General features: G+C 42.5%; 3 protein-coding genes across 10 annotated transcripts in view; 2 read left to right on the top strand and 1 right to left on the bottom strand.

Moving 5' to 3' along the window:
- The window catches only part of KCNJ15 (potassium inwardly rectifying channel subfamily J member 15), a 36,483-nt gene extending 9,789 nt beyond the window's left edge, over positions 1 to 26,694 (top strand). For 4 of the 8 annotated variants that reach the window (XM_081908775.1, XM_081908778.1, XM_081908773.1 and 1 more), the window contains one exon: positions 23,162 to 26,694. In XM_081908775.1, the coding sequence (XP_081764901.1) occupies positions 23,178 to 24,305 (1,128 nt within the window). In that variant the 5' untranslated portion in view covers positions 23,162 to 23,177 and the 3' untranslated portion in view covers positions 24,306 to 26,694. Of the gene's footprint in view, positions 1 to 7,311; positions 7,444 to 16,687; positions 16,767 to 20,952; positions 22,568 to 23,161 lie in introns of those variants that run through there. The other 4 variants (XM_081908771.1, XM_081908772.1, XM_081908777.1 and 1 more) reach the window with 3 other exon arrangements.
- Positions 1 to 26,896, top strand: part of ETS2 (ETS proto-oncogene 2, transcription factor) — a gene marked incomplete at its 5' end in the record, with an annotated part of 328,432 nt that overhangs the window by 71,663 nt on the left and 229,873 nt on the right. The window lies entirely within an intron of this gene.
- KCNJ6 (potassium inwardly rectifying channel subfamily J member 6) overlaps positions 1 to 26,896 on the bottom strand; it is a 264,246-nt gene that overhangs the window by 202,689 nt on the left and 34,661 nt on the right. The window lies entirely within an intron of this gene.

The following is a 26,896-nucleotide window of genomic DNA, read 5'->3' as shown; positions in this document are numbered from 1 at the left end:
TGATCCCAAACATTTAGCACATCCTGATGGATCTGGGGGAAATGTAATAAGATCCATCCTAGACATAACACAGAATATGTCAGAATACTAAGGTTAAGAATTCTAGACTAAACTACTTTAGATTGTTGCAGGTGAGAGGCAAAAATTTTGACTACTCCCTGCACTTTAAAAATTGCCTAAACCAGCACATTATGAAGTTTTAATGCTGTAGGAAATTTAATATATGTAGAAATCATTTATGTAGAGCAATCAAATTTATGACACATAGATGTACACCCCCACTGAATTCTGAAAAGGTACGGTCCAAAATTCTACCACCTAAGTTGACCACTTCATTCTGTGCATGTCACTTTTCAGTCAAAGGCTCTCTGAGGCAGCTTACAGCACAGTCTAACAAAATTGTACAAATCACGCCAAGCAACCTTGTTCCTTTAACTAGTGGCAGTGTCCAAAATGTGCTTCCCTCGCAGAACCTCGGGGTGAAGGGGGGTGGGAAGGAGTAAGAAATCAAATTAATAACAGTAATTTCCGTAGTAATTTGTAAAAGGGCTCTTGATGACAAAAAAATTCAGAAAAACCCCCAAAAATTGTTCAAGAACCATTGAGGTAGGTGCACCACAAATTGTCTGTGGCCAACCCAGAATTACGTTACTTCTAACAAGTACACAAGACACACATCCAAAAACTGTACACATTTTTAGATTTGCCTTGGACAGACCTAAATGTGTCCAAGGTTCAGGTTTTGTATCTGATCCTGGTTAAAACAGGTTAAAGCAGATCTTTTAAACTTGTTCAGTCAAGCAAAGAAACAAGTCAATGTGGCAATCATAAACTCAGGGACTCCAAACTTCTTTTTTGTTTGTCCTGATTTTATAGATAGCGCTGTTTCTTCCACTTTTATTGCCCCAGATATCTTTAGCTAACACAGACAGCCGGCAGCCTCTGGTAAGAAAGAGAGAGCTAAACCTTGAAGTACCAGACGGTGCTGAGGTGTTGAGCCAAAAACAACAGAAATTAACTATTCTACATACTGCCCTGAGACTGTGTGTTTCAAATCATTTTTGGCTTTTTAAAAAAGCCACCTAAGTAAAATATTGGCGTTTTTATATTATTTCTCCTTTCTCTCTTGCCCCAAAGTATTTTTGTCTGTCTCTCTATATGCAGAAATGAAACACAGAAATATACCAGATACAAGTTTCTGTATTAAAGAGTTAAAATCAAAGTTTGCCATCTCACAGAACCCATTAAATGTCAAGTGCTTGAAGGCTGCTGCCCTGCTGTTCTGTTTCTAACCTACTGGAAAGAAGGAACACTCATGAATGAGTTACTACAGACTCAAGCAGCACTTTACTATTTTGTTTCTACAGCATGGGAGACACTGAGGAATGGCCAGGAAGGGAGAATAAATAAGGGGGAAATTCCTGCTCTTGCTGTATCATTGAGAATGGGGCTGGGGCAAACATTAATCAAACCAGTGGTAGCCAATGTTGGTGCCCTGTAAGTGTTGTTGACCCTAACGTCAATCAGCAGAGCCCATGGTCAAGGTGGGCATTGGAGTCCAGCAACAATCTGGAGGGTACCACATTGGCCACCCCTGCCTTAAATCCTCCAGCACAGCAAGTTTTTTGGGGGGGGGATTTGCTGTTTTCCTGATTTCTGTGTGAGAACGGGTGAAACATTGGGGTTGGGTGCACATCCCATAAACCTAGGGACTCCCTGCTCCAGGATCCTATAAGCTATTATATGGAACTGTCCCTTTCATGAGAAGGGCTGTCTTTCAGTAGAAAAGAATATACTTTGTTGTCAAAAGGTCCCAGGTGCAACCTTTGGCAAATCCAAGCAGGACTGGGAAGGACCCCTGCCTCAAACTGTTGCCACTCAGTGTAGACCATGGGTAGGCAAACTAAGGCCCAGGGGTCGGATTTGGCCCAATCGTCTTCAAAATCCATCCTGCGGACGGTCCGTGAATCAGCGTGTTTTTACATGAGTAGAATGTGTGCTTTTATTTAAAATGCATCTCTGGGTTATTTGTGGGGCATAGGAATTTGTTCATTTTTTCTTCAAAATATAGTCCTGCTCCCCACAAGGTCTGAGGGACAGTGGACCGACCTCCTGCTGAAAAAGTTTGCTGACCCCTGGATACTGAGCTAGATGGACTGAGAGTCTGACTTGGCATAAGACAGCTTCCTCTGTCACAGCTTGTGGGAGGAAGGTTAATTTGTGCTGGAGAAAGTGCTTTCCACTTCAGTCTCCATTAACCATTCACAGAGGACCTTTTGAAGTGAAGAAGGGGGCAGACAACCCCTAAGAGTTTAGAGGATTGCAGGGAGAGGAGGACTGGAGTTGGAGATGTGTGCCACTCATCTTTCATCCTTTCATCCATTTCCTTCTTCTGTTAGATCATAGCTACACCACCCAGGTTCAGGGTTGGGAAAGAATTAAGCTCTGCCCTGACCGTATTGAAACTTTTCTGTTGAACAACTCAGATTTGAAGAGCTAAGCTCCTTACCTAGTCCCAAACCAGAGTGGTAAAGCATGGGGGGGGGGGGAGAAATGATTTGTACATCTCCAACCATAACTTCTTCCCACTTCAGGATGCTGTCATCTCTGAAGGCCTCTGCACCCTTTGCAGTTCCAAGAGTCCTTTGGAAGGTTTCTTTGAATGGGTGGAAGCACTACTATCCCATTAACTACCCAAAATGAGTGATTGAAGGTGACAGGCCCCCTCATACCTTAAAGGATCCTGGAGGAGGCAGAATTGGGACAGGGCTGCATGGTTATAGCATGCAACTCCTGGCCCCTGTTTTACTCCCCCCAATAAGGACAAGCAGGCTGCTTGCTTCCTTTCACCCTCTTAGCCTAAGTGAGGACTTGCACCTGTCGTCTCCCTTCACACTGCCAGAACTCCATGGCCCAGCCACATCCTTTAGTCTTCCCATTTGGGGTTTCTTTCTATGATATTTTCCTGCTTACTCTGATGGACACCAAGGGGATTTAAATTTGGCTGGATTCTGCCCATGCATCATACTTGTAGGCATGCCCTATTAGACAAACACATGGGACAGCAGAAGGTCACATCCACACCATACTTTTAAAGCACATGTAAGGCACATAGCTCTCACCAAATAATTCTGGGAAGTGTAGCTATGTCACAAAGGTACAATTCCCAGCACCCTGAACCCCCAGGATTCTTTGGGGAAGCCATGTGCTGTAAATGTATGGTGTGGACAGTCAGAAATCCTATGCTGCCCAATCAAGAACCACATACAGTGTGTGAGAACAACACCACTGTGGTACTGTAGTTATCAAATTCATCTTATGTACAGTGGTACCTTGGGTTACATACGCTTCAGGTTACATTTGCTTCAGGTTACAGACTCCGCTAACTGAGAAATAGTACCTCGGGTAAAGAACTTCGCTTCAGGATGAGAACAGAAATCGTGCTCTGGCGGCACGGCAGCAGCAGGAGGCCCCATTATCTAAAGTGGTGCTTCAGGTTAAGAACAGTTTCAGGTTAAGAACGGACCTCCAGAATGAATTAAGTACTTAACCCGAGGTACCACTGTATTTGAATTTAGGTTTAGAAATCATTTGTAGAATCTTAATGGCCATTTCTTGTATGCTTATTTTCCACAACTGCACTGCCATATCAGTGTTTATGTTCTGTTCCCACCAGTCTCAACTCAGCTGATATCCATCATCAGCCTTAGTACATAACTGAAGTATTTGGCAAAGGCTAATATTTGTTGTTCTGTTGCAACAGGTGACTTGGAAAACACCATAGTAAGTTCCCACCTTCCTTTAGTCCTGGAAAAGTCAATGAAACACACAGTTATGTGTTCTGATTGTCACATTACCATTGCCTGGATCTGGTTATAGAAATCTGCTCAGCGACAGTGAACAGTCCTACATTATTTAGCACAATCGTTTCAGGACTCAGTGTTTGACGTTCTCAAGATTGTTGAACTTTTGAGCAGAGACAGGACTGTAAAAGAACAGTAATAAAGATAAGATAGCATGAAATGTAAATAAACAAGCACCACACCACCTCATTTTGCTGAAGTTATGTGCAATTGATAATGCAGAGGTTTTCATCTGTCTTCTTTTGAAATGTAGCATTGCAAAACTTTCCATAACCAAGGATAGTCAGCTACCACCTAATCCCCAAATTATGTTTCTAAAAGCATTCTGAAGGTTCTTTGATGAGCATTCCATGGAAGGGATTTTGGCTGTGCTGGACTCCATTGTTTTCTCTAATTTTTAGATGTTGCTCACATGCTTCAGGACAGTTAAGCATGCATTTAACTCTGCAATAATTGGAACCAAGCCCTTCACTGACACACAACCACAGGCAAGGGTGATTTGAATTGTATCTGCAGCATAGAATGGGGGGGGGGTCTCTGCTGTTATAGAGACGCCACCCCTCCTTCCCATTACATTAATCAGAGCTAAGCTGAACTAGATGGGCACAGTTTGAACTAAAACAACAGCAGGAACACGTAGTTGGCATTGCTGCCTTGTTTTGGGCTCTGGAAGACAAAGTGGAGCGAGAAAAGCGAAGAAGATGCTGCATATTATCACAGAAGGCTAGCAAAACTTCCTTAGGGGAAGCCTTACATTTCTGAGATGTGCAGGAGCCTGCTGTCCCTGGCCCCAAATTGGTCAGCAGTCCTACCCAACACCAGATATGCAGGGGAGGGGGCACACTCTGTTATGCGGCTCAGAAGAGGGAATAAACACACTGACTCCATCTGCACATAGACTGGGAGGTCAAAGAGGTATTCCTGCCTCCTATGGCAACAATCTGCAGCTCTTTAGGAAGCATCACCGTACACAGAGTAGCAGTAGTATAACACAAAATAGAGCAAAAGGATGACTCAACTCTTCTTAGGATGTAGAATAAGACCTGGTGGAAGTAATTTTATTTGATGGCTCTGACAGCATTTGCTGCTATTTCCCTCTCCCCCATCCACCAGCCCCTGAAAAAGAAGCAGGAAGAGGCTGCTGGTTAGCTGGGCGCACGTTTTGCTGAGTGTAAGTTGTTTTGCCTCTCACTCTCTGTCTGTTTTCCTCAGCCTTGTTTCTTTGATAGGCTTGCAGCCATGTGTGTGTCCCCTCTCTACCCTAAGCCATGATTTGTCCCCAACCTATTACTCTCCCTATAGCCTAACTGTCTTTTCTGGTATTCCTGCACTTGATTCTATGTTCTCTCTGTCCTGGAAAAAAATGCTACACCTGTCCTAATCTAAGCGAGAACTTCAAGGTCAGCTATAAATATGCTCCATTTATCCCCTGGCACCTCCAGCCAGCTTTTTCTATTTGCTCTGAAGCATGTTTCCTGCTTTGAGTGGAAGTAAGACCTATTGAATTTAATGGGGCCTACAGCCAGATAGGACTGCAGGCTTATTTGCATTCCATCTCTCCCTCCAACCAAGAGCTGGTCAGCATTATGTGGCTATTGATCATGCTCAATCCTCATAGAGATGCCCCGCACCCAAATAAAGCTGTACTCCAGCAAACTTTGGGGTTCCCTCTTGTGGGCTGATAACTCCCTCAAGTGGGTGTCATTTTAGCTACAGAAGGCTTCTGGACTTTGAAAATAGGGGGAAGTATGGGTTAGAGCAGTGCTGGAAGCCTCTGGGGCTATTTCTTTGTTATCTTACCCTGACATGCTGGCTGCATCTTCAAGAAGTGAGAAAGAGATTTAGGTAAGCTCACAATGCAAGCTAGCATCCAGCAGCAGGCAATGTCCATGCAGAGAAGGGAAAGCATCATTGTCAGTGAGCTGGTCACTCGTCAAGCATGCTGGTCTGGAAAGTCAAAGCCATTCAGGAGGTAAAGGGAGAGTTATCATCTGAAAACAGTGCCAGTATGTGGGCTCCTTCAACTCAGCTTCCACAAATTTATCCCTTGTCTCCTATGCTTCAAGCATAAGGAGAAGACAGCCAAACTCTCTGCCTTTCATGAAATGCTGAAATCTATTAACTTGCTTTTCATTAAATAAAGGATGTGAAGCTGCAGCTGAAAGCTATCATTTCATTATGGAAAACTCAATAGTTTTCCCTGTTGCGCTTTGATGTTTTCACCTCCCTCATAAAACATCAATGAATTGAAGGGACTCATTGACATAGTATTGAACTGGAACAAAGAATCATGGGATCTTGCATTCTTCTTGTTTTATAATTCTTTTGAAACATGGTCACTCTCCTCTGCTTCTTTCTGGAAATCATACTCAATTTCAGTGATTCTTGTAGAACACAGTTTCACTTGCAGGCACCAGGCTACTTGCTCTGAGACGCTTTCATGTTTCACATTTGAAACAACAGGTAGGACCAAATTCCTCTGGAGCACTTTCCTTCCTTTCTCCAAGAATGTGCAGAAATGGAAAAAAGGGGGGCATTTTTTTTCCATTCGTTGCATAGAGAGCAAGAAAACTTGGCACATTCACCAGCCAAGTACTGGAATTTGGGTGGGTCTCGGAAAAAGCACAGACTTCAGTGGAAAACATATACTGTATGGGTGTGCGTGTGAAAAAGTATTTTAAACTATAAATTGACCACATACATAGATTGGTGAGAAAAATATATATGTAAGAATAATCTAGAAATGGATCATGAAATTTTTGCTAGAAGACAAGCTGATTTTTTAAAAAGAGTTTTGTCCTAGGACATTTGTCAAGCTCAGTTATATTAATGGATCTCCAAAGCTGTACTAATTCTTAGAAGGAGGGAGGAAAGCTATAGACTCCAGTTGAATGTGTAAACAGAATTTCTTTTTGATTGGAAATGGGAATGGATGAATCAGTCTGTTTCTGGTCAGTGACACTTTTGGAAGTGTTCAATCATAAGTCCATTCCTTCCTGTTTCTGCATTAAGCTGTACTGTTTTCTTTTCTTTTCTTTTTAACCCCCCCCCAAAAAAAATCACATTTAAATAGATAAAAAAAATTCTAAAAAAATACAATTCAACACACGTGTATGTGTGTGTGTGCATGTGCGTGTTACAAGATTTGGTTTGGACTCTGATTCACTGCTTTCAGAAGCAGCATCCATAAATATGTTATGCATAAAAATACGCACATATTGTTCAGGTTCTTCCTTTGAAATGAATTGGCCAGTCAGTGTTTGCATGTGTTGTCTGTGAATTTGAGCACCTGCAGTTCTCTTGACTGAGGCAAGGCTGGTGTCAGAGATTGACGTATTTTTAGGCACCTGCTGGTATCCAGCGGTTTGAAGAGATGTCACACTGCAAAGACCCCATTAGCTTCTGCTCCTTCTCCTCACTGTTGCTGCTTTCTCCTTTGTTGTTCCAGAGAGGATGAACAAGTGCATTAAGGAGGAGGGAGCAGCCACTGCTCACTAGCTCGCTAGTTTTCTCCTTGGCAAACAAGAAGGCAGCATTGGCAAGGAGAGCAACAGCAGGTGACAATGGCAGCAAGGAGGAGGTAGGCCTGCGTCAAAAGGGGCCTTGCCCAAAGGACCAAAGGCTTTCCCAAACTGAGAGCCGGCAATGAGCCGTGGTCATGAGTGATAGGAGCACCAGCCATAGATTTTGTGTAGGCCCCATGCTGAAGCTTTAACAATCTACCCCAAAGTTTATTTCAGCCAATTGTTAATCATTCCCTTTCCTTTGTGTACATAAACAGTAATTCATTCCATGGGTTTCTTTGTATTTAGCGTATGTGTTAAATGAATGCAAACATTTTCATATTTTTTATGTGCTTAGCACAGGGGTGTGTTTAGCCTCGTGAACTGGGAAGGCTTCTCTTAAAAATACAAAGGGATTGAATGTCTCTCTTTCAATTAAAAGCCATGCCAAGGTACAACCCTGTTGTTTTTTTAAATGTAGAGTATTTATGCTTTGGGTGTGTTTCAAGATAAGTGTGTGAAGAGTAGGGATGTCAGAGAATTCAATAAATGGACACAGGGGCAGAAATGGCCCCAATTCGCATGTTCACCCAAGGTCAGGAATGGAAATCATGTAAGCAATCATGTAGCAGGATTCGCTATAACTGTTATTGATGTTTCCCTTCCACTGATATGCATTGAAATGAATTTCATAATTTATTATGTTAGTTTTGTCCACAGCAGTTAGAAATACAAAAAAGGAAGGTTTTAGCAGAAGCCAAATTGTGGAGAGATGAAACAAGTGCTGATTGTGAGGTACACAGAATGGGACAGAAATTGCTGCCTCCATACCTCCATAGTGAGGAAGAACTTTCCTATCTCCAAAATATTTCAGAAGGGCTTAGCTAGTGAACATATCACCCATGGTTCTTCTTTTTCTTTAGCCTCTGGGCAATATTCTCACAAGATTTCTTTCACAGAAGAGATGTGTGGTTTGCCCCACCACATTGTGTATGTGTGGATAGATAGATTGGCAGATGGATGTTGTCATTATTTTTAATGGCATTTGCTCACATACTGGCATATTTAGATTATGGATTGGGAGTTGTTGCAAAACAAACCTGCTTCCATGAATGATTGGACTTTTTGCAATAAGGAAAGTGGTGGGAAAGTGTAGGCCAACACAATACATGCTTGATACAGCATTGTTTAATCTCGCCACAAACAAATCAGGATGGGTACACATTAAGCAGGTTATCTGGAAGCAACCTAGAAATAAAAAACCAACAAAGTATAAAGCCAAAATCCACAATATTCAAACAGACTTTGTTATGATATATGTATTTTTAAAAATGGAGAGGAGGCACACACTTCATATAACTGTGTGTGATGGGACAATGAGCTACTTGTGCGTAAAAGGGTTGGTCCCTCAGAGCTTGCTCAGCGTAGCAAAGCTCTGCCTTGAGCGGAACCCTTTGACATGGCTCCGTCAGTCGCTGGTAGAATCCGTCAGTGGGCGCCTGCGGAAACGCTTCCAGCATAAAAGCTGCCGGAAACACGTCTCCTGGATTCCCTGCGTGACAGTTTCCGGCGAGGGGTGGGGGTTCCTAAAGGGGGCCTTGATACCTCTTCGCTGTTCTCACTGGAAGTGTCCCAGAGCCTCTCCTCCGATTCCCTTCCCCTTGGAGCTCCTGCTCCCCCCCTACTGGTTCCCTCTTCTGCTGCAGAGTTTCTCCTATTCTCCTGGAGCCCTACCGCCACCTGTTCTTCCGATGGCAATTTCCTGACACTGTGGCTACTTAGAAATGCCAAACACTATTTCTAAGGAGCACGTTGTACAGAGTCTACTTCTGAGTAAGCTTGCATTGAATTGTGCTGCAAGAAGAAGAAAAGAACGTTTGCAAAGTGGTGGGGCTTTGCTGCTTTTTAGTATATAGGTGAACAGACCCCTGCATGAAAGTTGCAATTTGTGTGTGTGTGTCTGCTGGGGACAGCGGCAAGGATGCTCAGCTCCAAAGTTTTACTAATAATAAATAACATAAAAATGGAACTAGCATGGGGAGAGAGTGGTGTTGCTTAAATCAAAAGGTTGGAGGGCCTTGTAGGAGAGCCAATGTCACCTGCTGCTTGCTGCAGGAAATCCGGAGTTATATCACCCCATAGAGATGACAGTCCAGCTTGAAGACCTTCAGAGGAAGAAAATCCACCATTCCTCTAGGTAGTTGCTTTAACTGGAAAACTCCTCTTCTATCAGTAAGATGGCCAATGTGGCATTATTCATGTCACAGGCAGTCGTTCAAGGTGACTGTGACACCTGCACAACCATATGGCAATTTGCTTACTTTAAGGGCAAATGCCAACAGCTGCACATTTCCATGGTGAAATAAATAGCTCAAGATGAAAGACCCCAGGACTGCAAGGAAATTGAGATACATGGTGATATACAGATTTGCAAGGACGATGCCATGTGTGGAATAATCCTATGTTCTAGGAATCTCCTGGTTTGGAGAGCTATGGCTAGTGGTTGATTTCCGAAAGTGTGACAAGGGTAATATACCACTCCATATATCATGGATGCCTTGCCACTCACCCCACCCTGAGGAGCTGCTGTGCTCAGAGGCAATGGCTCCAATCTGGATGAAGTTAATAATGCTCAAGTCTCACTGAAATTAGTGGTCAAATTATCTGTTGCAACCAACTGAAACCCAACTGATGCCTGTGGGACTTAGTCATGGTTAACCTTCTCTGGACTGGGATCCATTTCATCAATTTTGTTTTGTGTATCTTGCCAGGGGATGCTCAGCCACTGATGACTTCTGGCTGAAATACAGACCTTGTTGTGGCCTTCACATAACACATAAAAATTCAAAACACTGTGGTCTGAAGGGTGAAATTCCTGGTGGGCCTGGACAACTCATTGTGCCTTAATTCCTCCAGCATAAAATATCTACTTCATTGTTTGTTTGTTATGTAAGGGCAGCTAGTCTTGAGTTTGGAGACCAAGGGGAGAGTCCTATGACTAAGACTACTGGGGATTGGCTGACTGTGTAAAGTAGAGAAAGTGATAGCTTTGAGATTATCAACAAAGCTATAAACACAGAAGGTTAAGCAGACAAACAACCATCCTGAGTTGGATATTAGGAACAACCATCCTGAGTTGGATATTAGCCACAGCAGAATGTAATGTTGGGGAACTAGTGGGGAATAGAAGTGGGAGGGTGTGGAATTGGATGGATTGCAACTGAAAGAGCTTGATCCTACCAACTAGTGCTGGCATACCGGTATATGTGTAGAATTAGATACAAGGGCAGGTGTGCACTAAAACACCATAGATTTTTAGGTCATTATAGCATTATAGATAATGGCTGCGTTCTTATGCACACTTACCTAGAAGTAAGCTCTGTTGTACACAGTGGCATTTACTTCTGGGTAAACATGCACTGGATTGTGCTGTAAGAGGATTGTCTTCATTAACCCCCCAGTTCAATTGTCACCTTAATAGCAAACTCCCCGGGTAGACCAGCCAAACTTCTGCCTCAGCTATCCTCTCCATCTGCAAAATGGGGATAATGATATTTTCTGATCTTTAAAGGTTGTTGTAACAATTACTAAAACTTTTGGGCATTGTGGATCCAGTGATATTTGTGTGTCCCCACGGATACTATATATAGTCTAGTCTGAAGTTGCAACTGAGATTGCAGCTGACAGGCAGTGCAGAAGAAAATAGATGCCTTTCCGATGTGCATGAAATCTTGATGTGAAGACTAGTCTCAGGAATGAATGCACAGACCAATGAAACTGGTGTAAGAGGTGTCTAATGCAAATGTAATGCCTGCATTGCTGGGGGTTGGACTACAGGACCCTTGGGGTCCCTTTCAACTCTCCTATTCTATGAATGGAAACCTGTGAGCTTAAGGGAGAGGAGGGGAAAGTGCCCCAGATTTAATGAAACAAAGCATTCCAGTGAATCTGCTTAGGTAGTTCTCCACCAGAAATAGTGCCTCGGGTTAAGAACTTTGCTTCAGGATGAGAACAGAAATCGTGCTCCGGCGGCACGGCAGCAGCAGGAGGCCCCTTTAGCTAAAGTGGTGTTTCAAGTTAAGAACAGTTTCAGGTTAAGAACGGACCTCCGGAACAAATTAAGTACTTAACTCGAGGTACCACTGTACTGTATTTGCAGTACTCTTAATTTCATGTCTACAAAAATGACTTTCCAATGACTTTTCCTTTATGGGTGTTACTGCTATTCAGAAGTAATCATAAACTTGTTATCGGAACTCGTTATCAAAAAGCACTGCTTTATATGGCTCATATGTTTTGAAGTCAAAAACCAATTCAATGAACGTTAACTGCAGGATGTAAAATTGGGTGCTAAAGAGGGTAAACGTTTTCCCTCCTATCTTTGCATGTGATATTTTTGAGACCCTGCCATATGTCTACATCCTTTTAAAACACTGAAGCAGTGCTGATATAGAGAGAAACAAAGACTTAATGAAATTTGACACATACACATGAAAAGTAGCAGTCCACCAAAATTGTATCTGTTACAACTCAGGGTGGCCATTCTAAGGATGGTCCCCATCTGTCAATTATCAGTTTCTTAACCTTTCATTCACCACATCCCCAGGTCATGGTGTGAATTCAATTTTTTTTATTTTTTGTTCTCATGAAAATTCATCAGCCTCTTAGTATGTGTTTTATACATTTTTGTCTAATACATACATTTTTTGAAGCAATTTCCCCTCCTATAAAGCATTATAATGATATTTTTGCTAATATGAATTTTTATGCACATTCCCCTCTAGTCTGTAATTTTTTGGTTGATGTACTGCACCATAAAATGAGAAGGGTATATTTGGAAGTATAGCTGTATTTTGGCTCATATATTGTTGCAGAAAGTGCAAATGAGGTGAGTTCACATTTAAATACAAAACAATACTGAATGTCTTTCTCATCCCTAAGCCTAACAGATCTGGCAAAATAATGAATTATAGTTCATTAATGAAGAGTCTCTCTGGGAGACTAATCATTGCAAATTTTGTTAGCAGACTGCAGAAAATATCATGCCATAATATCTACGACAAAGCTACAAAACAAAATTGTGCCAAAAATATTGAAATACATGTCTGGATTCAAGAATCTGCTAGGCTAGCCAGCATATGAAATAAAACAATGAGACAATTTTGGGAAGTCCCACTGAATGCAGTTGAAATTGATTGAATAGTCCGGGAATCCACATTAAAATAACAACTCCCTCAATGATGCAGTGTTTGTTCCATTTTTGGATGGCAAACTAGAAATCCAATGAACTCCTGGATCCATTCTAGCCCATACCTGCCATTGGCAAAAATGTCCTGGAGCATGAAATGTATTCATTAATAACTAACTGCTATAAAAAGACAGGAATATCTGTGTGTGTGTGTGTGTGTGATTGGCACACTGTTTAGATATTAAGCCAAACAAGTATGTGCTACTTATACACACCTATAGTATTATCAAGCGGTGGTTAATAGTACTATTTATAACAATACAGTTTAGGGTGATGTGCAGCATATATCTTTAGGTCCAAGTTATGCAAGGTTAAGCCTGACATTATTCATCTTGGCACACAACTTGTAATAACTTTCCATACATAGCCCATACTGCGTTGGTTTCATATTAACAGCTGGAATATTGTTAATGTGATGTTTTCCCCAAAGAATCCTGGGAACTATAGTTTGTTGAGGAGTGTTAGGAGACCACTGTTCTCCTCACAGAGCTACAATTCCCAGAGTGGTTTAACGGTGAATCCCTTTTCCCAGGGAACTCTGAGAACCCTTACCAAACTACACTTCCTGGGATTCTACAGTTTCACACGACTGCTTATGGTAGTACGATACTGCCTTAAATATATAGTGCAGATGGGGGCTTTATTCTCTGTAGCACTGATAGCTATCCTATATGCTTTTTAAGAATGATAAACAATTGAGCCTTCATGTACACAGAGAGCTCCATGATGTCATGGATTGTTGCATCATGTGAAGAAGCCGAGAGATAGCGGTAGAAAAGACCAACCATTCTGGGCAAGCTGTTTTAATTGACAGGAGAATGACTATGCTGAGCTTAACAGATCACCAGACTGGGGGGTAGCAGGACAAGGCACTTATCTCTGTGTCACTCTTAATTAATAAGCAGGAGTCTGTGCAGACATTGAAAAGAAAAGAGAGATTAGAGTATGGAGAAAGTGATGCCAGGCAGGAGGCCCATCAAAAATCAAGGGGAAAGGGGAAACTTGAAACTAGAGCACTGCAAGAAAGCGAAAGGCTGGGAGTGATGCCTGAGTTTTGTTCTTGGCTCGCTAGCCAGTCATTACAGGGATCTGCATATGACTAGGCTCCTTTCCTCCTATGTAAGTAAAATGGGGATATAGATACTGCCTTCTCTGCAGGACTGTGGTTAGGATTAATTAATGTTTGCTTAGCACTTTGAAGATGTAAACTTATACAGAGCTGAAATGCTCAGTGTTGTTTTTGCATGGGCAGGCAGATGATAAAATCTCTTGGTGACCTGCAGTTGAGATCTGGCATGTGGAGCTGTAGGAATGGAAAGTTTAGTTCTTCAGTGTGCTAATATCTGTAGAAACACTCTGTCTTAAAAAGGCAGGTAATATTCGCACAGCATGAACTGGGGCAAGGGTGTGAGAGAGGGAGAAGTGGAAAATCACTGAACTCTGTTTTGGACGTCAAGCTGTGCTAATGAAGATCCACTGTGAAGGTGTCCGAATTCAAGGAAGTTGGCAAGAGAGAAGCAAAAGGCCTGAGAATGTTGCAACTCCGGAAACGTCATTCATAAAATAAAACGTAAAAAATAATAATCGTCTGCTCGCAGCAGGGAATGGGGGATTCTTTGTGTAAGGTGCTGTCTCTATTCCAGCAGCTTGTTAGAACTCCTGCTGCTAAACAAAATAGCAGATGTAAGAGTCACTGCATTTTAAAACGGTTTTGATTTCCCTGAAAAAACAATTTTGGTCAACCAACATCAAATGTAATACAGCCTGCTCTTTGGTCACTAAATAACAATAGCAATTTGCAAGCCTTTCACTGTTGCATGGATTGTGGCAGTACAGTGGTACCTCGGGTTACATACACTTCAGGTTACAGACTCCACTAATGCTTCAGGTTAAGAACTTTGCTTCAGGATAAGAACAGAAATCGTGCTCCGGCAGCACGGCAGCAGCAGGAGGCCCCATTATCTAAAGTGGTGCTTCAGGTTAAGAACAGTTTCAGGTTAAGTATGGACCTCCGGAATGAATTAAGTATGTAACCAGAGGTACCACTGTAATCCTAAAAGCTTCGCCCACTCATACATCTAACACAAATCAATTGAGATGACTCCTAAAATAAATAGTTTATGATGACAAGCCATATGCCATAAACCTATTGGATTTGCTGAATGCTTTGTCTGTAAAGTCTCCATGAAGGCATAAGATATTATTTGATACACTAACCTTCTATCCAACAGAAGGCTCTAAACAGAACTATATGAACATTCTTTGATATCCAAGAGGTTAAACTGGGATTTTTTGGGGGTTTTTTGGCAAATGTATAATTGGAATATATTTATATGCCTGCAAGGAAGCACAGCTATTTTAAATGCCGAAGGTATTTTAAAACATCGAAGTTTATCCGTTGATTAAGATTAGCTAGTACCTGCCACAAACACTTATGTTAGTAAGACATGGGTGACACAAGTAACTGAGCCACAGACTGCAAAATGTTGCTCAAAGAAACACAATCAGCTCAGGAAATATGGACACACCAGCCATAAACTAGTATACAGTGGTATCTCGGGTTACATACACTTCAGGTTACAGACTCCACTAACCCAGAAATAGTGCTTCAGGTTAAGAACTTTACTTCAGGATGAGAACAGAAATCGTGCTCCAGCAGCACAGCAGCAGCAAGAGGCCCCATTAGCTAAAATGGTGCTTCAGGTTAAGAACAGTTTCAGGTTAAGTACGGAACTCCGGAATGAATTAAGTACTTAACCCGAGGTACCACTGTATGTCACCCCAAGAGCTGTTTGACAGTGGAACAGATTCCCTTGAGAGGTTGTGTACTCTCCTTCACTGGAGGTTTTTAAGCAAAGGTTGGATAGCCATCTGTCATGGATGCTTTAGTTAGGATTCCTACATTGTAGGGGGTTGGACTTAATGACCCCCGGGGTCCCTTCCAACTCTAATTCTATGATCATGTTTTTGTGCACAACAGACAGGGCAAGCATTGGGATTTTCAGCACCTTGCCAAACTACAATTCCTGTAATCATCAGGATGGTGCTACGAGGCAAGTGCATTTCAAGTGCAAAACTGCACATGCTCAGAGATGTTGTTGTTGTTGTTGTTGTTGTTGTTAAGCAGTGTTGGCAAGCTCTTTCCCTTCCTCCAAACATATCAGTTGTAAAATATGGAATGTTGGTGTGGGAAGAGAAATGATAATTGTTGGCTTTGCATGGCTGTTTATAGCTCTAACCAACACCATCATAAGACCATTAAGTCCAGAGTACAAAATAATCCAGCTTCACCACTGCCCTGCCCATATCTTCCAGGGATATAGGCATCTATTTTATTGCGATCTCTGTCCTACCCCAACTTCACAATTTTCATGGAAATGTTGCCCATAGATCTTTTATTTATCCCGTACCCATCGTATGAGATGGCAGTGGAAAAGAGATACCCATTCTTTTATTTTTGTTCTGTGTCACAGCAGAAAAGCAGGGGAGCATTTGATGACTGATGTGGCAAAAGGAAAAAAACAATTCATCTCAGTTCAAAATTGGGCTGGAGAGCTCATTGGCCCCACTGTACATCAAGTGACATTGACAGGGCTAAGAAAGTGGACGGCACATTTCTGTGAGTTAACTGGAATATCCAGTCTTACGACAGAGAATATTGGAATAAACAAAGCAGAGGTTTGGAAAGAATGCAATCTTTCATGCTTCCAGGCAGAAGTCAGTCAAGCTTGGAGGGAGGAGGTGGGGATGCAACTAGCCTTTGAGGATAAGTTTACTGCTTGCCTCAGGGTCTTTTCCTAGTGCGGGTACCACCATTGCAACAAAATTGAGTATCCAATGGCCCCTTGTGGCAACCAGCCCCTATTCTGACAAGCATGGCAGAGGAAAAGGGGAGGGGGGATACTTCTGCCAAGGGAAAAAATAAACCTCCATGGATTTCTGTGGGCTTTAAGGATATAAACAACAGGAATTCAGGATCACATGAGAAGAGAGATGATGAAAGAAACAGAATGCAGGAAGTTGGGGTGGGGTGGGGGGAAGCCAGGATCGGATGGGATCCATTCCAGGATAAGAAAGGAAGTGACTAAAGTGGATACGTGAATGTTACCTAATAAAGAAACACAAATGGAAAGAGGAAGGCACCAAGGACTGGTGAGATGCTATTCTAATGCTTCTTTAACAGGTCAGGGATTCAGAAATGCAGAGCTTTATAACCTCGATAATAGAGAAGACACTGCCTTGACACACAGTGAGAAAAATGGCAAAATCACTGGAGCCTAGGGGACAGTGGCCAAGAGTGAGGCTGTGGCCCTTCTGTACAGGGGCAGGCTGATGCTTGGGGTGCTGAACTGTGTAAGAGAGAGCCTGGAGCTCCTTCACCCCAGGCACAATCCTGGGAAAATGCTTTGCATTGTTTTGGCTATGCCAGAGGTGAATGTGGGCTCATTAGACACTGAAGGCCCTAAAAGCCTGCCCTGTGTCCCAGCTAAATTGGTCATGAGGGCCTGATAACATTGAGAACCACAGGTCAAGCCATGAGGGCAAATTGAAAGGCATGCTTGTGGGTTGCTCCCTATGTCTGGAGTTCCTATCTTCTTCTTCTTCTTCTTCAGAGGCTTTTCACCCCAAGGCAATGTAAGACTTCAAATAATAATAAATAATAATAATAATAATAATAATAATAATAATAATAATAATAATAATACATGTTTAATGGCTGGAGGGGGGGATTTCTTCTCTTGTGATGTGTGCATGTGTGCACTTTCTTTTAGACTTGCTTCAGGAGATTCTGATGCATACCGGAGTTGTGAAAATAGGCAAATTCCATGCTGCTAGGGATCCTTGGAATTGAAAATGTAACTGTTCATATCATAATGCTGTTTTTCCAAATCTGTGGTGCAGCCGCTTTTGGAATGCTGTGTTCTGGTTCCCTCACCTCAAAAAAGATAGAGTTGGAAAAGGGTCTGAAAAGGACAATCAAGGGGACAGAGCCACCCCCCTGTGAGGAACAGCTGCACCATTTGGGACTTTTTAGGTTAGAGAAAAGTAACAAGCAAGAGATAACCTGGTAGAAGTTTATAAAAGTAGGTGCTGCATGGAGAAAGCAATAGAGAAAAGCTTTCCTCCCTCTCTCGTGGCACAGGGATTCATGCACATCCCATGAAGCTGAATTTTGGAAGATTGAGGACAGATAAAAGGAAGTGCTTATTCGCACTGTGCATAGTTTAAACTGTGGAACTCACTCCCACAGGAGGCAGTGATGGCCACCAAAAGATTAGACAAATTCATGGAGGACCAGGCTATCAGTGGCTACTAGCCATGAAGTTAAGTTCCGCCTCCACTGTCAGAGGCAGCATGCTTCTGCATTCCAGCTGCTGGGAGTCATAGGTGGGCTGAAGACTGTTCTGCTAATTCTCTGCTTGGGGGTTTCCCACAGGCATCTGGTTGGCCACTCTGAGAACAGGATGTTGGACCATTGGCCTGATCAAGCTACCTTGTCTTGTGTTCTTAAGAGTCAATAGATGGAGATGGAAGGGCGAAATAAGGAAGCAGGAAGACTCTGTGTAAGCTGAGGAGGAAAAGGAAAAATATATCAGCAATATAGTTGATGTTTTGTCGCATTTTTAACATTCTGTTGGGAGCTGCCCAGCCAGATGGGCAGGGTATAAATAATAAATTATTATTATCATTTGGATAGGGTGGGGACATTGGATGGGGACATGTTCTTGTAGCCTGACATGTGAGTGCAATGGTGGACTGGATGCAGGCTAACAAGCCAAGATCTAATCCATAAAGGCTGTAGCACAGTGGTTCTCAACCTGTGGGTCCCCAGATGTTGTTGGACTACAACTCCCATCATCCATGAGCTCTGGCCTTGCTAGCTTGGGGTGATGGGAGTTGTGGTCCAACAAAATCTGGGGACCCACAGAAGGTACCAGTCTCCATCCATGACATCTCTAAGTAGGGATGAGAATGCCTCTTGTCTGAAACCCTGGAAAATTGCTGCCAGTCAGTGTAGACAGTTCTGAGCTAAATGATCCAATAGTCTAATTCAGTATAAGGCAGCTCCTGTGGTTCTATTGTCCATTCTTTCGGGTGGCTGTTGTGTGTTTGCTTGAGGATTGCCTAACAACCTTTTTAACTGCCTCAGGGTTAAGGTGTTCCACCAACCATTTGGGGGCAGCATTCCCCAACTTGGTGCCCTCCACATGTTCCTGGAATTCAGCTCACAGCATCCCTGACCATTGACCATGTTGATAGAAGCTGTAGTTCAACAACATATGTAGGGCACCAGGTTGGAAACAGCTGACTTGGATGTGCCCACCACATCTCTTTCCCCATCTTGTTTCCCTGGAACATACGGTGCTAGATATTTTGTCTTCAGTCTGCATTCTAGTTCCAGGTCTGTTTGTTTATTTAAAAGATTTCTAGACTGCCATTCAACCATTGGATTCCAGGATGGTTTTTAATAAACATTACTTAAAAAATGAAAATACAATAAACCAGAGCTTTCCAAACTGTGTGTCGCGACACGTTAGTGTGTCGGCTGCAGTGTGTAGGTGTGTTGTGTGCACTGGCAAAAGAAGGGTGTGTGGTAGATGTGGTCCCCCTGAGGGGGGTGACATTGCCGCCCTGCCCCCCGGGACACTCACCACTTGCTGTGGGCGGCACCCCCATGGGAGGCTAGCCCCACCCCCGGGTACCCAGCATGTGTGGCGCTCCAGGGGCCAGAGAAGCTAGCGCTGCCTCTGGTTTCGTGAATACTACCTATGCTCCTCCTGGGGCTGGAAGGGGGTTAGTTTAATCTCTTGTTTGCTAAGTAAAACTGAATTACAGTGTTGCAAAATGATGCATGTTTAAAAAGTGTGTCATCAACATGAAAAGTTTGGAAAGCTCTGCAATAAAGCATAAGTCCATCAAACAATTACAGACTGGGAGGCATCAAATACTTACAACAGCTAAAGTCAGACTAAAGCAATATCATGCTTTATAATGCCTAAGCAAATCAAAGTGTTTTAAGTCGCTGTCATGTTGGCACCAGGAAGGAATTCTCTGGGGAGGGAATTCTAGAGCTGGGGCACTATTGCAGATAATGGAATGAATGAATGACCCTCTTCTTAGTGCCTACATAATGCATCTGAACTAAGGACAGTACTTGGAGAAGGACCTCCACTGAAGATCTTATGGCATGGGCTGGCTGGTATGCAAGGTCCTCTTTTAGATATTTGGGTTCTAAGCTATTTAGGGCTCTGAAGTTAAGTACCAGCCTGTCGAATGGGATTTGGGAGCAAAATGGTCACTCAGTGTAGTTCTTTCAGGATTGGAGGAATAGGACTCCACCTGGCAGAAACAATGAAAATTCTGTCTGGCCATTTCTGCACTAATTTGAGCTCCTGAGTCATTTGCTGCTAGGAAGCAATTAGAAAGTTGATCCCACTGCTACCATGTTCCTTGGCACTTCAGGAAATGTGTTTTGCTAGGAGCTCCAAGTAGCATGTTGCTTGAAATGACTTGTTTGGATTTGTACTTTGGAGTAGACCCATGCAGACATGATGCCTCCTCACCAGAAGACATGTCTAAAGGGTGTCTTTTCAAGGCTGCAACTCTTCTCTTGCAAGCTGATCTCAGCAAGCTACTTTGGGTCCAAGTTGTACTTCTAAGGGGCTAAATGCTCCTTATTGCGGCCACTTGTGCATGGTTGAAAAAGAGGAAATGTATCACCAACAAGATGACAAGAGAGACTACCAATATGCATAAAAAATGTATTTGCTGATTTATATGTAGAGATGAAAATTTACAAATAATTGTGATAATTTAAATAGCAATGCAATGCATTTGGCCATAATGGGGAAGTCAATAACTAGGTGGCTTGTGTGCCTGTTCAGTCCACTGTCTAGGTGCTTGCTGTTGTTGGGAGCCTTCAAGGTCCCTACTCTCTCTTCCTAGAATTATTTACGTCTAACCTGGATTCGTGCCAGACCACCTTTCAAATGGAGAACTCCCTCAAGCAGAAGACTGCCTTTTGTAAAGGATACAGTGGTACCTCTGGTTATGAACTTAATTCGTTCCAGAGGTCTGTTCTTAAGCTGAAAACGTTCTTATCCTGAGGCGTGCTTTCACTAATGGGGCCTCCCGCTGCACGCGTGCCTCTAGTGCACAATTTCCGTTCACATCCTGGGGCAAAGTTCGCAACCAGGAGCAACTACTTCCAGGTTAGCGGAGCTTGAAACCTGAAGCGTTCATAACCAGAAGCGTTCGTAACCAGAGGTATCACTGTACATGGTTAGTCTAGCCTTCTGGCTGTCTCTCACCACCTCCACCTCCAATACTTGAGGTGTGAAATTGACTAGGCCAGAAGGTTGCTTATTTTCATGATCTGTTCACTAGGAAGGAATTCAGTTTTGGGAGGTCAGTTGCAGCCCTCTTCATTAGTGGATTTACGCACTCCTGTTGTGGAGGGAGCTGCTTGATTTCTTGTAATTCCTGAGTCATGTTTTTGCACGGTGGACTGCCAACACCCAAAAGGGCAGTATGTTAAAAGAAGAAATGAGGATTAGTTACCTTGGCAAATTAAATCTTGCCCTTGCGTGACTATAGGCGGCTCAGTTCAACAATTCCTTATGGGTTCACAGACTCTGTTTCACAGATGGAGCTTCTCCACCCCCATTCTGGTCAACAGCACAAGGGCTTTTCCATTCATTTCCAACTTCTGTAAATGAATTTACCATCTTCTCCCAGTGGCAAGTATGGGTGACTCACACCCAAGCTCCATTTGTACATCAGAGAGAAAGTAACAAGCTGCAGGATGAAGATCAAACCTTGGGGAGCTGAGAGAAAATCTGGTACTGTTCTCTGTCCATTGGTTAAACAAACCAAACACTATATTTTCTTGTCCAAAGGTTGTGAACAAGTACCATGCATTTCTTCTCAAATGGTTTTCCGGGTTGGGATTTGTATGCCATTACCTAAGCTGCATTTCCTCCTGCCCATGTCCCAGTTGTTAGTCCGTTGAAACTAAAGCACATTTTTTTGATGGACTGCCCCTCCTCCTCTCTCTATTGTTCTTGCTCACATCATCAGGACTTTGTCTTTTTCCTCCGGACATGTTGCAGTGTGTGTGTGTGTGTGTGTGTGTGTGTGTGGTGCTGTTTTTACTGTCACACAAAAGTTCTTTTACTGGGATCCTTGGTGCTTTCCCCCTTCTCCTTTTGAGCTTTCAAGAGTTGTCATATGTGAGCTGGTTAAGGAAATAAAAATAAACACAAATTTACCTTCAGCCTGCCAGCAGTTACTCAGTTATGGGTGTAAACATAAATATTCTTTTACTGACAAAACAGGAAAGTTGCATTAGTGAATAATTACATTGTTATCCTGGCTTGGCACACATGTCTACTATAAGTACGTTGATTTCCAGAAATGTTCTTTTAAGGAGTTACAAGGGAGAAGTATTTCTCTCTCTCCTGTGGTTCATAAAAATGAATCACTTATTAAAGTTCTCTCTTGAAGCCAAACAATGGAACAAAACAATACTAGCTGCATGAATTGCCAGAGTACAAAGGATGCATGGGGTTTTTTTGTGGGGGGGATTTAAGCACAGGAAGTTTTGTTATTGGAAACTCCTGCTAACTTGCTCTGGCCTTGTGCTGCGTAACCACTGTCTGGTCGTGGAAGCCGTGTCTTTTTTTGTCCCATCAAGCTGGCAAAGACAGGCACCTCCTGCTTTTTGTGCGCTTTGTTCAGTCCTGGACAGAGGCACACTTCATCTCCATCTGCACTGAGCTAGGATTCACAGTAAACAAACTTTGAGAAACTTGTGGTCCAGTCCCTTCTGTGTTTGCTAAGGGCAGGGCCCATTGCTAGAAAGCTGAATTTGTGAATTGCCTCCTGTTTTTTCCACTGACTCTTTGAAATTGGAGAGGCCTATGATGTAAACAGCCTTGAAGAGCTTTCAGGTGCAAATATTTCTTTCTCACGCTCTTTTCTAGGCATTCACAAGATTGCTTGCTTTTATTTTCCCTCTAACACAGCTAGGCATTGAGGACTTGTGGAAATCAAAATCAAAATGCTCATTTTAAAAATCTTTCCCCCCAGCATTTCTAAGGGAGACATAATTATAGAACTGATTTGGAAAATCATAGCTAAATTGGTCTAGTGTTAATGGAATATTTGTCTCCTGAGTGGATCACATTCAGTAAATTAATGTTGTTATTGTTTTTTAAAAAGAGAGGCCTGTCTTCTTTCCATAATAATAAATATGAGAAATATTTTAATACAATGTAGGACTGAATTGATAAAATTACTTTCTGGACTCTTGAGTCAAGTCATTTATATTGACATGAACGCCAGGGAGGAAATTATATTACTTTCTGCTTATGAAATTAACTTGGTGCAACATTGCATGCTGATGCCAGAAACTTTCAAAGTGTAGCAGATTTTTGCCCATAAATATGGAATGTAATCATAATCTGGTGATTTTAATATAGAGTCTGTTTTATCATAGCTTTGTTGTTGTTCTTTTAAAAAACTATTTCTCCCCATCTATTTAGGTCTAGGACACTGACAATGGAAGCCACCCAGATCAATATGTCACAAGCGCCACTAGTGAACGGCAACATCACTGCTAAGTCGAAGAGGAGCAAACCTCGTGTGATGTCCAAAAGTGGCCACAGCAACGTGAGGATCGACAAGGTCGATGGCATTTACCTTCTTTATCTTCAGGATCTGTGGACCACCGTCATAGACATGAAGTGGAGATATAAACTTACCTTGTTTGCTGCTACCTTTGTAATGACTTGGTTCCTTTTTGGCGTCATCTACTATGTTATTGCCTTTCTTCATGGAGATTTGGAAGGGAACAAACACCTGCAGAACCAGGCCCCCTGCGTCATGCATGTGAGGTCACTCACAGGAGCATTTCTCTTTTCTTTGGAGTCACAGACTACCATTGGCTATGGCTTCCGTTACATCACAGAAGAGTGTCCTCATGCCATCTTCCTTTTAGTTGCTCAGCTGGTTCTCACCACCTTGATTGAGATCTTCATCACGGGGACTTTCCTGGCCAAAATTGCTAGACCCAAAAAAAGGGCCGAGACCATTAAATTCAGTCACTGTGCTGTCATCTCCAAGCACAATGGGCACCTGTGCCTTGTAATCCGAGTGGCAAACATGAGAAAGAGCCTCTTGATTCAGTGCCAGCTGACAGGAAAGCTTCTCGAGTCCTACGAAACTAAAGAAGGTGAGAGAATTCTGCTTAACCAAGCGACTGTTAAGTTCCACGTTGACTCCGCAGCAGAGAGTCCATTCCTGATTTTACCTCTGACTTTCTACCACATATTGGATGAGAGCAGCCCCTTAAGAGACCTTTCACCCCAAAACCTGAAAGAAAAAGAGTTTGAACTGGTTGTCCTCCTGAATGCCACCGTAGAGTCAACAAGTGCCGTCTGCCAGAGCCGAACATCGTATATCCCAGAGGAGATCTTCTGGGGTTTTGAGTTTATGCCTGTGGTCTCTCTCTCTCCGAATGGGAAGTACGTTGCAGATTTCAGTCAGTTTGAGAAGATCAGAAGATGTCCAGATTGTACCTTGTACAGTATGGACTCTGAAAAACAAAAACTAGAAGAGCAATATAGAAAAGAAGATGAAAGAGAAAGGGAGCGCAGGACAAGGTTTTTACAGCAAAGCAATGTTTGATTTCTCATCCAACAACAACCACAACAAATATTTATACAGCTTGAATTATCATCACCCCCCCCCTTGAAAATGGAAGGGCATCAAAAACTCATCAAAACAGCTGTGGCTGCACAAACAATACATTTTATTCTAGAATCCATGAAAACCAAGTACACGATCTAGATCTGTTGCTTATTTTTTGACCCTTAAGAGTCCATATTGAGAAACTGTTTTTTTTATAAAGAAAAGGTCATAGCAGATTGAATCTGCATTAACCCCTGCCCCCCTCTTGTTTGTCCACCTGAAATAGATGGTCCCACCAATCAAGACAGCTGTCACCACTCCCTTCTCTGTTCATCTGGGGCGTGTGCAGGGAGGAAAAAAGCATGGATAACCTAACCTAGGGGAGGGTTTTCAAATGTGCGTCAAGTAAACATCCTTGTGGACAGCAGGATCCAGACTCAATCTAGACTGAAAGCAGCATGTTGAAGACAAGCAAGAACAATTCCAGATTGAGGGGAAAAACTACATTTTTTTGTGCTGTAAATGGGTTAGTTTGTGCGCACAGCCTAAGATGTGGGGCACATTCACCACTTTTGCATCATTAATCAAAGTGGTTTGTTTTTTTAAAGAAAATTAAATGACTTTTGTGTATAGGATGCTGTAACTGAGATGAATATCTTTAAGGAAGCATAGATAGTAGCCTTGTACCGAGTCAGACCATAAATTCATTGAGTTCAGTCTACACTGATTGGCAGTGACTCTCCAGGCTTCAGAAAGGGAGTATCTCCCAGCCTTCACTGGTGAAACTAAACTGTACATGGTCTCTTATTTCAGAGGCAGCAGCTCCATTGTAAATTCACAGCTATAGACTTCCCCAGTCTAGGAACATAGGAAATGTGTTCTACTGAGTCAGAAGTTTGTCATGATGAGTATTGTCTCCACTGACTTGCAGTGGCTGTCCAGGATTTGAGACTGGAGATACAAGATCTTGGACCTGCTAAGAATACTATGACCTCTCCTTGTGTCTTAACACTCTGCCATATGGCAATTTTCATAAGATTGATTTTCAGTTAACCTTTGTGAAGTTCAGTATATTGAACAAATTTACTCACGATATTTATTTGACATAGATTAGCCATATAAGTAGGATGAAAGAGTAGGTTCTGAAAGGTTATATATTCTTTGGTATAGTGAGGCTGCAATCCTCTTACACTTCCCTGGAAGTAAGTGCAGTTGAACTCATGGGGGTTTGCTTCTGAGTAGACATGCATAGAGTTGCACTGTCAGTGTTTATTTACCCAGATTTTCATGCTTCTTAAGAAAAGGGAAATGACATTCTGGTTGTGTTGTTGGAAATCAGTTTCACGGAGCAGAAACAATTTGAATGACAGTAGACGGCAGCCTCTAAAATGACTGCCCAGTGCAATGTGGACTTGGAGCCTGGGGTTGTACAAAAACAGACCACCACCCCTCCAAAAGCATCCACATCTGTTACAGACAGAAGGTCTCTCCCCTTGACCACCACTGTAAATGTCTGTGCTATAGGGGAGGATTAGAGAACCACATCAGAAGAACAGAAGTGCAAGAACAGAGGGAGATCTATTGTGGCACCCAGAGGCTCTATAGCTCCCTAAAACACCCTAACTCTTGGCACTCACCAAGGATGCCTCCACCTCCCTTAAAAAAACCCCAAAACCAACCTGAGGTACAGGAGCTTTTTCTGGTTGTATGTTGAGAAGTTTGCCTGTTTTTCTGTCTGTGTTCTATTTCCTGAGGGATGTAGGGTTTTTTGTGTTTTATTTTGATGGTGGTCCTGAAGAGCACCAGTTTTTCTTCTATGAAATGGGTATGTTGTGGTGCTCACAGAAGCATCTCCGATTTCTAAATGTGCCCCTGCCCCCACAGAAAAAGTTGGAGACACGCTGCTCTGGATTCTCTCTTTCTGGCACAGCAGAGCAAGAAACTCTAGGGGAACCACACATATATTGCAACAATGGCTTGGGAAACAATCATTTCCCTCTTTCCCACTTCACAGGCTTCTTCTGCCAGTCTTTGCCAAAAAACAAAACAAAAAGAAACAGAAAGAAAATGAATGGCTCCAAGGGACAGTATAGTTTCTTCCCCATCTGCCATCGTATACACAGCAGTGCAGGTGATCAGGCTGTCCTAGTCCTGCCAAAAATTCTGTTTTGAATCCCTCCTCCACCCCTTTTTAAAAGAAAGCTGTCATGGATATATAGGAATGGAGTTGTAAAAGAAAAAAGAGAAATGTATTATTGGGGAAATGCTACCGATAACGTTTTTATGATATGACATGTATAAGCATTAGAGTCATGTATTTAAAAGATTGCTTGTTTTGCTTTGGACCACTGTTTAATATTCTTAAATAAAGATTTCTGAAACATTTGCTGTCAAATATTCATTTTTAACTGTTAGCCTGTTGTTACTGTTCACCTATCAGATAAAATTATTTTGATAGATTGCATCCCGGAGGTTGCCAGTCCAACACCCAAGAGTGCCATGGCATTCATGAAAGTCTCCATTTGACACACCCAGACTCTGAGCTTTCATGTTAAAGAAGTAAGCCTCTATCCTTCGTAGAAAGAAAT

The sequence above is a fragment of the Podarcis melisellensis genome (assembly GCF_964234715.1).
Source record: "Podarcis melisellensis genome assembly, chromosome: 4".
Classification (NCBI taxonomy): Eukaryota; Metazoa; Chordata; class Lepidosauria; order Squamata; family Lacertidae; genus Podarcis; species Podarcis melisellensis.
The sequence above is the reverse complement of the archived record's forward strand: the minus strand, read 5'-3'. Positions and strand labels throughout refer to the sequence as shown.